This window comes from Lycorma delicatula, chromosome 7, assembly GCF_047948215.1.
Source record: "Lycorma delicatula isolate Av1 chromosome 7, ASM4794821v1, whole genome shotgun sequence".
Taxonomy (NCBI): Eukaryota; Metazoa; Arthropoda; class Insecta; order Hemiptera; family Fulgoridae; genus Lycorma; species Lycorma delicatula.
This window is the reverse complement of record NC_134461.1, coordinates 59,203,674-59,217,564: the sequence shown is the minus strand read 5'-3', so window position 1 is coordinate 59,217,564 and position 13,891 is coordinate 59,203,674. Positions and strand designations below refer to the sequence as shown.

The window sequence follows — 13,891 nt, the reverse complement described above, 5'->3', positions numbered from 1 at the left end:
ATTACTTTTCCAGTTATTTTAATTTATATAAATAAAAGACAATCTTCGTTTACGCTAACAATTCAAAAACTACTTAACTGATTTCGCTGAAAATTTCACAGTTTGTTATTATTATTTGTCCTAGGAGTGTTTACATGTTACTAGTTTTATATATTTTTTAGCCTGGCATGATATGTTTGTTATCTATAAGAATGACTATGATAGTATCGATTATTATGGTATGATAGTATCAATAGTACATTAGTATCAACTATTATGGTCGTGAATCTACGAGTATATAAACAAAAAAAGACAATCTTCGTTTTGCATGTGCTCTAATTTGGAAAATCCATCTTTTTCTAATGATCAATTATACGTTGTGTGCTCCTGTGTAGGAAAATTTAGCGATATTTTTATATATGCGTCTTATGGAATCACCAAAAACTTTGTATACCCCAGAGCATTGCAATGATTTTGATTTATTTAATTGAAATACAATTAATAGTTGAATTGATATTGTACATTTTATTATTTTCGTAATATAATTTGTCAAATATAATACAACATTTGTTTAATTCATACATTCATATTTAGCAATATCGAAGCACTGCCGGGTCCACTAGTAGTATATAAGAAAAGAAACGTAATGCTATCGATCAAAAATCTCACTCCAGTAGATTTTTGAGTTGGAAAAAAAATTTCGATTTCAAAGTTTTGTATATATGGATATGTAGATATCTGAGAACAGACAAAATCACTTCTATCTCGCTTTTTATTTGAAAAAAGATTATCTCAAATAAATGAAATCACTAAATTAAAAATGATATCTAGTGTACATTAAGTTATTAATTAATTTGTAATCCTTTCCTGCTAAATTATTGGTGAATCTAGTTGCCGCCCCACAAATTGACTAAGTTAGTTATCATGATGCAATTTTTGCATTTTTGTAATTCGTTCACTTCTCTGGTTTAATTAATATTAATACAATAGAATTTTTTCAAAAAAGATTCGTTTATAAAACACTTTAGTAACACTAAAAACTAAGCCTATAGAGGTATGTTAATTTTACGGAGATGGAAGCAAGTTTCAAATTAAAGGTCACTAATTATTTAAATTTTCAATAGTATGTTTTCCTATAAATGAAAATTACACATATTTAATTTCGTAATTAATTCAACTATTTAAAATTCGTAGAAAATGTTAAAATTTATTTTGGAAAAGTATTACTGAACATTTTAAAATAATTTTTCAATCAAAAAAATGCCTTAATTTTTCTTTTATAGTTGATATAATGAAATCATATTCATAACTGAGTTACAGCTAACGTTGACTCGGCTGAGGTAATACTGTACAACTAAATTTCTGTGTATGGGTTTTTAATCATATATACACTACAGAATAGATCAAATTTAATTTGGAAAACTTGATCGTATTTATCTTTTTTTTTTAATCTTGATCGTAATTATCGTTTTTGTTCCTTGTTGTACTGCTTCTAAAATTATTAGATCCAGCATTTTATGTACTCACACATTGTTACGTTATATTTAAATTAAATGTACTAAATAAATTTCTAAAAAACCAAAAATTGATTAGAAAGTGGATGTGTATTGAGAGGCCTAAAAATTTTATTTATATGTCTTATCAAAACTTGAAAAAGGTTATTGAAAATACTTATGTAAAAGATCTCAAACAATAGTTTTGAAAAATGCATTCGTTTCTAAAAATGTCTATTTTATAAATTTTTATTTAAAAAAATGATAATAAAATACATAAGGTAAAATAAAAAACAATTTATGTTTCCAACCTTACATTATTTCAATTTAACATTTTTATTAGGCTGTTTGTTTACCCTAATAATTGCTAAGAGTAAAAGTAGTATTCAACTTAATCACTGCGAAAAAGATTAGATTCTATGCTCTATAATGATTCCAAGAATGTCCAATAACGTAACTGTGAGCTTCTTTTTGTTTTCGATAGATAAAAAATATTTAGAAGTTCCTTTTTTGGGTTATTTTCGTAAATTGTTGTATTATATAAAATATGAGTATCTGGTCAATGGTTTCAGAAGTAACAATAAAGTATATAGAAAACCCTTAAACATTTATATGTTAGTATTATATTTCATTTTTATCTAATTATGTAATACAAAATAATATTAATATTTTATAATTATATTTTACATCTATAGGTTTATATTTTAGATAAGTTATATTTATTAATTAATTACGTTATATTAATTTTTTACAGTGCAATGGGTGCAAGAGTTGAGGGAATCTCCTGAAATTGTGACCCGCAGTTTACTTTATGTCACGGTGGCACTCCTGGTGGCCTTAATTGCTTGGTATTACTGGAAAATAAGTAAAATAGAAAGAATGATTTCAAAAATTCCTGGACCTCCAACATGGCCCATCATCGGAAATGCACATTTATTTTATGGTCTAAACATGCAAAGTTAGTAGAATAATAAAATGTCTAATTAGTTCAAATTTGTAGTTCGTTTTATGTAAATATACATAAAAAATTTTAATTTTAACAAAAAAAAAATTAGTAATAAAAATTCTTAATTTTTATTTATCCTTCCATAAATTAGAGACATAGTTATGTTATTTATAAAAATTAATTAAAATTTACACCAAAACTAAATTTACATCTCCTTCTTTATTATTTTTTTTTCATCTGTAATCTCTCCGCCTATCGGAGCCGCGTTGAGCGGCTTATATGAGCCGTTGAGTTTATCCGCAATTACGGATAAACTCAGTCCCGACGGGTTCCTTTTTTTATGTTAATATTAATATTAGTTAAATAAAAGCTTTTTTAAAAAATATATTTTTTTTTTAATTAAGTAAAATAAAAAAGAAAATAAATAAATATGTACTGGGATGCTGTACATTTAATTAAATAAATTAAGAATTAAGATTTATTTCTTCATTAAATGTTATTAATTTCATTCCGGTTCTGAATTCATCTTCGTATGTCGTGAAATTCACTCTGTTTTGATATTCATTTTGTCAGACTAAAAATTATTTGAAACAGAACTCATCAAAATTATTAGTTGTGAATTTATATATATGTGTTTATATATATATGTGTTTCTATAATGGTGGCTGGCTACTTTTTCGATTCTGCTTGTAAAACTAAATAAAAAATATCCTTAGAAAATATTATACGTACCATAATGATACGTATGAATAATACAGATGTACTTTAATTTATATTATTCATTATATAAATTAAGATGTTTTCCACAATCTTTAGCTACTTCGGATTAGGATTTAAAACACAGAAACGTATTTCTATTAAAAAAAATGTGGGAATAAATAAATTATTTAAATTACAACCCTTTCATAAACTGCATATTAATTTTAATCAAAAATAAATTTTTTGAAAAAAAACAAATATAATAAAATACTTCTAAAAAAAAAAATTAACATCTTTTTTATTTCTTGCCAAATTAAAAAAAGATTACTTACTAAAAAAAAAAAAAAAATCCTTTTCTGCACGCCGGATGGCAGAGGTAGATTTCACCGGCGTTAAGTAGGAGATAAAAAGATTTCCACCTTAAAGTTAAGAAAAACTTCAAATTTACTCAATACAACACTGGTTGCATGAGAAAAAAGTTTCACATATTTAGAATACGACAAGTCCCATCTTCTTACAATTTCAGAAATATTTTGGTCATCCCTTGCCGTAAGGGTTGGTCATATCAAAAATTGTTTCAGATAAAAGCTTTAGGTAATGTTTAGAGGACTAAAGACCATTTTAAACCGATTCCATACTGTACCTATTAAGTGAGATATGATTTTTTGTCTTCGAAACCCCATTATTTTCACCCCCTGAACCAATGGTTGGTGATATCAAAAAAATTTACTTAGATACGTTTTAGGCACTTATCCAAGGAATATTATAAATTTTAAAAGTATTCGATATTTTACTTAATAAAAAAGTTATAGCAATATTCTGTTTTTTCGAAAAGCCCCTCCCCCATTTCCACCCCCATGGTCTGATTTTGCCCATTAACTAACTCGACCGAGATTTTGGGTCGTTATATTTCATGTATCAATTTGAAAGTAATTGGCGCAAAATCACGGCAGTTATCGTGTACACAAGAAAGTTAAAAAATATATATATATATATATATATGTGTGTGTGTGTGAGTATATATATAAATGTATGTATAAACTTTTGAACTGACAGTGATTTTGGGGTCTGGGGAATGTGAAACGCGAAGATATGTTGAAGTTTTCCGGAAGTCGAATCATGGTACCCATTACTACCAATAAGAACACCATAAGAAAGCTACCTGTTAGCTTTCTAATGAAATCTACCTAAAAGTAAGTAGTAAAATCTCACTTAAAATATAACAAAGAAACAAAATGATTATTATATTATTACTACAATGTTTTTAAAGAATAATAAAACATTTCATTAATTCAAGAATGGGTTAATTAATTTAAAAAAAAGATATAATTACTTGTATTAAAAATATATCTGTACACGTATATAAGGAAATCGTAAGAATTTTACTAATTATAATAAAAAAATGTCAAATAAAAAATATACTAATTGTTTTAAATATATATAAAAAATTAAACCAAAATAAAAGGTGTTACATTTTTTTAAACATTTATAAAAACTGTATGTTTTAATTGAATTCGTAAGATTAATACTAACGAAAGAATTTTCTGGAATTAATGGAATTCATTACAAGGCCAATCACTGTTGTGAAAAATTGAAGATGTTATTTGTATATTTGAATATCAGTTGTACTTTGGTGGCCTTGCATAATGCTGTTCTGTAATGTATTCGGTTCAGTAAATTGACAACGGGACAATGGAAAACCATTTAGTCATTATTTCAGTTATAAACCTTATCATTAATGTCTGTTAATCAGGAAATTTTAAGCTATTTTCATAAGATTTTTATTATGTCATCTTATCTGCAACCTTTTGATTATAAAACTTAATCTTCAGGTAGAATAATTTTAATATTATTATTAACATTCTCGCATTGGTTCTTGAATAGTAATATGTAATCCCTGTTATCTCATGAGTTAGTGTCTCCTATTGATACATCTACGTTGCGTGTTTTTTTCTATGAAATGTATGTGTTGTTTTTATTTTTTATCTTTTTTTGTTGCAATTATTTTACCATTTTTCTTGTAAGAAAGAATAACTCTTATTATTATAATTGTAGTAATTAAGATTTGTCGTAAGGGATTAAACTGACGAAAATCAAAAACATATTTTTTTTTTAATTTAGGTCATCTATGGACCACGTTAAGATAACTTTTCCAGTGTTTTTTTCATATATTGTGTCATAATTTGACTTACTTTCTTTCTCCTCCCTTCGATCCAATTCTTTAAACGACCGAATTATTTCTTGAAATTCAAGATTATCAATTAACTCTTTTAAAAAGATCCCTTCATTTTTTACAACTCCCAACTTCTTAGAATTCCTTCCTAATTGCTTCGATATAATTTATTGTTGTTTTTTTTCCATCAGAAATCTGTAATTTTTTCAGTATTCTGGTATTTCACATTCTAAATTTGTTACCAGAAACACAATTTATTTTTTTATCTAGGAGAGGTTTTCATAATTTCCTCATAAAAATATACCGTTAATTATTATAATTAATTACTTTATGTTTTTTTGTTTTTTTTTTTTTAGACTTATGTGAAAAACAAACAGCGTTGATGAAGGAATATGGAACTACGTTGCGTTTCTGGTTGGGTCCATATTTATGGATTAACCTCGCCGAACCAAAGCATCTAGAGGTCAGAAAATCTAAATTAAATATAGACTGTAATAAAAAACTGTATTTTTTTTTACAGTCGCACCAACAATCACAGTCATTAGCGACTAAAGTAACACTATCATGTAGTGCTACATAAAACATCAAAAATAAACAATAAAGAATAAACACAGACAAGTAACAACAACAAATACAAACTAAAATACATAAATCAGACAAAATCACTAAATTGTATCTTTGATTCCACTATTGGAGAGGAACCGCAACAGACGTTTTATACCTTATTTCTGGTTTAATAGAAATTTCATATCTGAACCCAGGTCTAAGTTTTGTCTGATGGTTCCAAATATTGGATAATCAAAGAGTAGATGGTAGACGGACCGTTTAAACTTATTTTGATGATATATATATATATATATACATTGTTTATTAATAGAAATCACTAGTTAATTTCTTCATTTTATAAAAAATATTCTTTCCTTTAAATAAATATTAAAAATTATCAAATCGTTTAAAACATACATATTTATGAAACATATAAAAATAAATTCACATTACAACACACGAAATAAATTTCACTATTTTTAGATATTGTAAAAATAACCTTTCAACGACTATTTTTTTATATTCGTACAGAAAACTGTTCAATATTATAGAAATATAAAAATAAGATATACAAATAAGCCAAGTCAAGGCAAGCCAAAACAATAAATTATTGAATTTTATGTTTAGAAATGAAAAAATGGGGGTGTTGAAACTCCCCCCACCAGGTAAAAACGTGTTGTTATCGATTTACGGCTAGTGAAAAACTTCGCCTGGATTTCAGTTCTCTCGATAAAGGTTTAAGACGTTATAGAACTGTTAAACTTGATGGATTCTTATGTTTTTTTATCTGAAAAGTCGAATAAAACAGATCCCAGAACAAACTGTATCTTCCGTAGTTTTCGTGATATCCAACGTAAAAACGAAAAATACGTTGTTTTAAGTTTTAAGTACAATAACGTTATTAGATGCGTAAATTTTATTATCAGAACTTGTAGAGAATTTAATACTGAGATAAGTAGTATAATAGAGTCTATGAAAAAATAGAACTTTTATTATTAAAAACGAAACTTAACAGAAAAATGTTATAAATTTGTAAAAAAATAAAAGCATCTGTATTTAATGTAATTAGTTTAAACCTTTGAAAAATTAGGTTGTATTAACTCGACACTTCGAATCTAATTTGAATGCTACTCATTATTGTCATAAAATTTTGGTTACATATTAATATTAAACGTTAGACGCTTTAGTTGTTTTTGACATAATTTTGATTATTTTATTATTTTTTAGAATTAAGTTATGTAGTGTTTTTGTGTTTGTTGAGCTCTAAATCGTACCTACATTTTTCAATTGAATTTGAATTTTAAAAAATGAAATTCCATTTTGAATTCTTTGTTTTGAAAAATTCCGCGTCTGTGATCTTTGTGTACGGCTTTTGTCATGGAAGTGCTCCTGCTGTGGTGGAAGAATATTAACGTAGGTGTCCTGGACGAGTAGTTCCAAACCGTATAGTGTTTAGTAGAATTATTGCTACGTCTGTGTTAACGGGAGGCCTCTCGATTTTTGCTATTTTCCATTAGTATTTTTTATGTTAATTATGATATTAATTTTAAATATTACTTTTATTACTAAAAAGTTGAATATAATTTGTATACTTAATATAATTCAACAAGGTTCGCGAGCAAAGCAAGCGTTAGGGTATACTTGGTTAGTATCGTACGAAGTCCTGTACACGGAATCGTTAATTACGTTACCTAACCTAACGCTCGCATCACTCGCTAACCTCGTCGAACTAACATTAAATAAACATATTATGTACAATTTATTAATAATAAAAGTGATTTTTAAACTAAATACAACAATTATATAACACTTCTTTGACACAGAAGTATTAATGTATTAAATAGGAAAAGGTTTTTAAATTGAGTGCCCCCTAAAAATAAAAACATAGCAACAATGTTTTCTCAAAATTATACACTAGAATACTTAAGTCAACGGCCTTAGTAATGTTAAAGTATCTATTTACAATTCATAAACTAACTCAGGTAATATAAGGAAGGTTTTTAACAACGGATACTATTTCTTCTACATTTTCTTTGTGTACACACGAGATTATCTGATAGGTCAGTGGCAGACAGGACATTTAATCTTTAAATCCTGCAAAATATCTTTTACCTCTGACTAAAAAAAATTAGAGAAATGTGGTAAAAGATAAAATCACAAGAAGAATAAGAGCTTTTTGTTTCATCAAGTAACTTAATTTATAATAAAACTATCTGTATTATTTACATAGTGTTAAATAACTATTTAAAACCAACTGTTTAATTTGCGAATCTTGCCTCTAGATATGTTGAGCAGTTAATTCATTGCACCATAGAGGTGCCGGATTTATCAAATAAATATACAAATATTCGTATAAGTAGATAATGTTTTATTTTAATATTTAGATCACTGTTTTAGTATTTATATTTAATTGTTAACATATTACACAAATAATTTATCTTTAACGTTCATGTAAATTTATGTTAACTTAAGATTAAAATCTTTTCAACTTACAAGACAATAAATACAGTCTTAATCTAGAAAGTAACAGTTTAGAGAACTGTTACAGTGATTAAATTTTTAAACTGCAAGAATAAATTTAAGTATTTTATTATACTAGCAATATATCTACCAATTAAATGAAAATAAATAAAACATATATTTCATGATCGAACACCAGCTTTAGTTAAAATTGTACAAAAGCGTAATTTGAAATTGTTTCCCTCCAGAAGTAAAAAAAAAAAATCGGATGGCGTTGTGTCGGGGTGCACGGCTGTTGGTTTAACGTGAAACATTACAGACCTTAAATGAAGTTCCTCCAAGCTACAGACCGACCAACTTATCTGTAGAGTTAAATGGGAGAGTCACCATCGTATTTCTTTTCCAACAAAACTGAAAACCACCAATGGAAAACTTTAGTTCCTTCATTTGGCCAACTTTACAAATAAATTTGTCGGTCTTATGTTAGCGAGTCACTTTTAGTGTATTGGATTGAAATAAAAATGAGACGTTGACTGCTAAATTTAATTTTATCCCTCGAGGCCATCTGGCTTCGGGGGATATCGAAATCCGTTTGAGCAAGCAGCATTGAGATGTTATTGGCATCGTCGACTTGCTACACGTACTGCATAAACGAAATGATGTTACATTTTTGCCGGGGAATTTAGTCTGAAGAACAGGAATGTTGCGAGCTTTCGCCTACTTTAAATCTCTGTCGAACCAAATTCAATCACAAACGCTGCAAAATACACCAAATGGATTGTTTTCAAATACCGTTTTGAAGCGTTTCTCCGGTGCACGCCAATGGTCCTGCATCGTATATAATTCAACTGATATTGATATCCATCAGTCCGGGGACGTCTTCGACAGATGTATGGGTGTTATCTTCACTCGTTATGTCCATTAGTTGGGATACAACAACGGTTGAAGTGCTCGCGACGTCGGCGTCGTACACTGAGCACACCGTGCCAGCTTTGCGACGCTCCCGAAACAGTCTCGCTCGCTCGGCACCGGACATTGGGGTAACTGTGCGTGGCCCATAACCTCCCGTTTCCAACGATTTGCGTAATTTATATTTCCGGCTGCCTTTTGCGCGGACTGAGGCTGACGTATTGAGTTTTTATACTTTTTTATATGTTTACTTTAATTTTTTACACATAAATATTTTCCAAAATATTATTATTACTTAAATCGATCTATCTCGACAAACTCTAAACACAAGCACACGAATCACTACGATATCACGTCTAAGTCGTGAGCTACACTGAATAGAAATGAGCGAGAGCGCCAGTTTTGGCCGATCTACGCTGTACCTCCGCCCCACCAACCCGCTTGACAGTGATGCAAACTCGAAGTCCTATCGGCAAGCTGACCATGTAAATTATAAAATTACACCGCATTTACGTGTCTGAGACTAATATTTAGGAGTTATTAAGGCAGGACGATATAGACCTTTATTTTGCGCTACAAATTTCTGTTCTGGTACCCGTATTTTTCGGTGTAATTTTAAAGACGTTACACGTCAAAGATACTATGAAAAAGGCACTAAAACATAATTATTAAATTACAAACGAGAATACATATTTCTTCTTTTACTTAAAATTCGTTTTATTGCCTAATTAATGTTGACCAAATACAGAAAATGAATTCACCTACGTTGAAGCTTATATATCCCCTTTTTTTATTTATAAAAAAAATTTTACCAACGAATAATATTGTCTAATTTTACAGCCTTTGGCAATATGTAGTTTACATAATTAAATTCTTATAATTGCAATAAATCTTTTTTTTAGAAATAAACGTAAGCAAAATCACGTTTTTCATTTAACTATACGTTTTACTATACACGTTTTATTATAAGTATACTATCATATATAACTTTTTCATTATTATTATTATACGTCTATGTATATTATAATATTTTATGCAAATATATACGTAAAATGTAACTATGATTTATTTTTGCGAGCCCATGTACAACTAAGCTACATTTTAATAACTTTCATATGAAATTAATTATATAAAAATTTTTAAGAGAAATAATACTGGCGTGAAAAAACCACAATAAAACCATAGTATATATGCACACAGAAAAACATTTATGTGTATATATATTATATGTACCCATATTTTTACATTTCTACGTTTTTAAAGTAGAAGAAAAATGACTAAGTTGTTATATTTTGGCGTTGACTTCAAAAGTAAAAATTTAAAGTTATAAACGTATTTTATTTTTATTTATTTATTTACCCGATTTTTCAAAGAAAAGTACGGTATTATGAAATTTATGGTGGTATTGGAGGGTGAAAATGAATTTCCTTTACGTTCTGAGGTTTTAATTTGGGGTTTGTATATATATATATATATATATGAAAACTGCACAAGAGCTTTTTTTAGTTTCATTTAACATATTTTTTTTCTATTGTTTAATGCCATATTTTTCTAATTTTTTTGGGGGGGATTTACAAGTGAGATTAGGCAGGATTTTTATGATTGGATGTCCTACTTATATCAAACTTTGGAAGGCTAGACAAAAAGCAAAGAAGGAGTTAAATGAACAGCTAGCCGATTTCCAACAGAAACGCACTGCAGTACTGGGCTCGTTATTTGGACAAGCTGTTAATACTTGATGAAAGTGTAAATGATAAAAGTAAAGAAATGAAAATTGTAGAGACTATACTTACACCAAAAATGGAACCATATTTGGAAGATACAGAAAAAGAAATAGTTGATGACAGACGTTTTACTATTGCAGCTGCCCTTGGTACGATTATGGGTAAGATGTTTGGGATTAGAGGACAGTAGTTCTGTTCTTTAATGGAACTCCTACACAAGGAGTTTTTTTATGATAATCATGGAGTGTGAAAAATGTTTTATCACTACAAATTAAGAACATTCAGGACTTCTCAATAAAATTTAAGATCACAGGATTGAAAACGAAAAGTTCCATTCCCATTGAATTGTATATTTAGGAACAATTTTTTTCTAAAAAAAAAAAGTTAGCGACAGTTATCAGTACTCAATTTTAACCGTTTTTGATTGATTAAATTGGGTACACAATATACAGTTGTAAAACTCCTTAAAGAAAAACACCTTTTATGGAAATAAATAAATATAATTGAAATTAAAACAAGTAGTTTTCTTAAAATAATAAACGTGAAAAAAATGTCAACTAATTAATAACATTAATATGACCTCATTAAGTAATCTAACTGGTAGACAATTTATTTTTGTATGTATTGGAGGTCGATTTTATAAATTGGTCATTAGAAAACAATTAATATTTTATTGATTTAACTTCTTTTCATTTTCCGGCAGTCTAATTAAATTCCCAGATATTTTTACACGGATTTGAATACTAAATCGTGGATACCGGTGTTCTTTGGTGGTTGGGTTTCAATTAACCACACATCTCAGGACTGGTTGAACTGAGAATGTACAAGACTACACTTCATTTATACTCATACATATCATCCTCATTCATCCTCTGAAGATCTATCTAAACGGTAGTTACCGGAGGCTAAACAGAAAAAGAAAAGGTGGAAGTCTAATTAAATATATTATTATTGGAATTGTTCTCCTTAAACAGGTAGTAAATTTTTTGTGGTCGAACTATTCGAAAACGATCTTTTGAGCTAACTATAAAAATTTAATTTATTTAAAAAATTTACACATAATATTAAAAAAATTTAATCAATCATTAACTTCTATTATTCTTTTTAAAATTTGTCCTTTTTTATTTTTATTTTTTTGTTTTATTTTAACTTATAAATATTAATATGTGATTATATGCCTGGCATATATATATATATATATATATATATATATATATATGTAAGCAGGTATATATGTAAGTTAATTACGGGACTCAACAATGTGTATTTTTTAAAATTATTTATTTAATTACACACAAATAAATGTTACAGTAATTATTAGACATCCACAATAAACATTATTTGTAATATTTTAAGACAATACGAATTACTGAATGAACTAATAATAATATTTTGTCCATCGAAAGCTATTATTGTAAAAATGAATAAAAATTGTTAAGTTAAAACAAAGACTACAGATAAGTTATATTCTTACACGTTACTAAATTCTATGAATTAACTGATTAGCATGTCCTCGTGGCACTTTCCTTGCATGTAATTACTTAACTGTTATACAACTTATATTACTATTTTAATCGCGTGATAGTGTATATTAACATAAATAAATTATTACGCAGTAAAGGCCAAACTTCAGCTTACTAGTTTTAAAAATTCATCTTTTAATAATTTATAGTAATAAAAAGACATTGCCCTCCCTCAATGGTTCATAAAAGTTCAAGAAGAGCTACTTTAAAGGAAACAAACATTAAATGTAGTAACATACAATTAAATGTATTTTAAGTGTCCTAATAAAATTTTAAAAACGAAAATAAAATTAATTGTTTCCTCTTCCGTTTACAATTGACATCTCTTTTATATTGGACTCAATTGTATTTCATTTTAAAAATATATAAAAAGCTAAGTCATAAAATAATTATTAAGTATTCAAAGTATTAAATAATAATTAAATAATGTATTATTAAAAATGAACAGGTTAGGGAAAAATTTTCTTGATTTATTACTAATTAAGTTGTAGCAAAATTCATGAAACTATGTCAAGTTATTTTATTATTCAATCATAATGATTGCATTATTTTTTAAGTCTTAAGAAAGAAAGGGAACACCTGAATTTAGTCGTATATTTTGATGAATAAAAAAAAATTGTATTTATCTGGTGGAATAAAATATAGGGGAATAAAACGATTTATTTTTACTTTGAGTTGGACGTAGTTTGGGATTGGGTTCTGATCCTTTATAAATCGTGTTTGAAAGGTATTTTACTTGGGTTATTCCTTCGGAGATTAGAAAGATATTTACGTACTTATTAACACCTTAATAAAGTAATCTATTGCACTGAATAGAAATAAAAGTCACCTTAAATTAATGGTGGTCCTGAAAAATCATTTAGAAAATTAAATCTTGATGGCTAAGTCATGCAGCGTTCATATTAATTCTTAATAGGCTGGATCAGTGAAGAACTTGGTTTGTAAGCTACTGAAGCTGATAGGAGTGAACGCTGGGCCCAGCTCGGGAACTAAACCTTGGATGGTTCTTAAAATAAATCTTTTTGTCCCGTTATCCGATGGCCGGAATCAGGAGTCTTACCGGGAAGAACATCTGCAGTGAGGCAATCGAATCGGATGTCTTGAGCGTCTTCTTTCCCTTATTTATCAAAATTAAATTTTATTGTGAATTCAAATTATTAATCGTAAGTTTTATCGGTTTTTTTAAATTTTTTTTTTAATTCAAAGTGTCAAACTATTTCATCTTATAAATATGTATTGTCTCTTTTCCTTTTCGAGTAATCGTCCGAGTCTCTCTTTTGATGATTTCTAGTCTGGCTGGAACGGAACGCAAGTAGGTCAAAGGATATTTTATTCCCCTATTCATTGCAGAGTTTAGATATCTATCCCTTTCTATTTAAATGTCGGGTATTTAGTTTTTATTGACGTTTTATAATATTTATTTTTACTTTGAGTTGGAT

At 27.8% G+C, this 13,891-nt stretch overlaps 1 protein-coding gene across 2 annotated transcripts in view; it reads left to right on the top strand.

Moving 5' to 3' along the window:
• Nucleotides 1-13,891, top strand: part of LOC142327924 (cytochrome P450 4C1-like) — a 77,755-nt gene that overhangs the window by 29,124 nt on the left and 34,740 nt on the right. The window contains exons 2-3 of one of the 2 annotated variants that reach the window (XM_075371298.1): nt 2,227-2,430; nt 5,647-5,753. In XM_075371298.1, coding sequence (XP_075227413.1) covers nt 2,227-2,430; nt 5,647-5,753 — 311 coding nt within the window. The remainder of the gene's footprint in view (nt 1-2,226; nt 2,431-5,646; nt 5,754-13,891) is intronic. The other variant, XM_075371299.1, reaches the window with a different exon arrangement.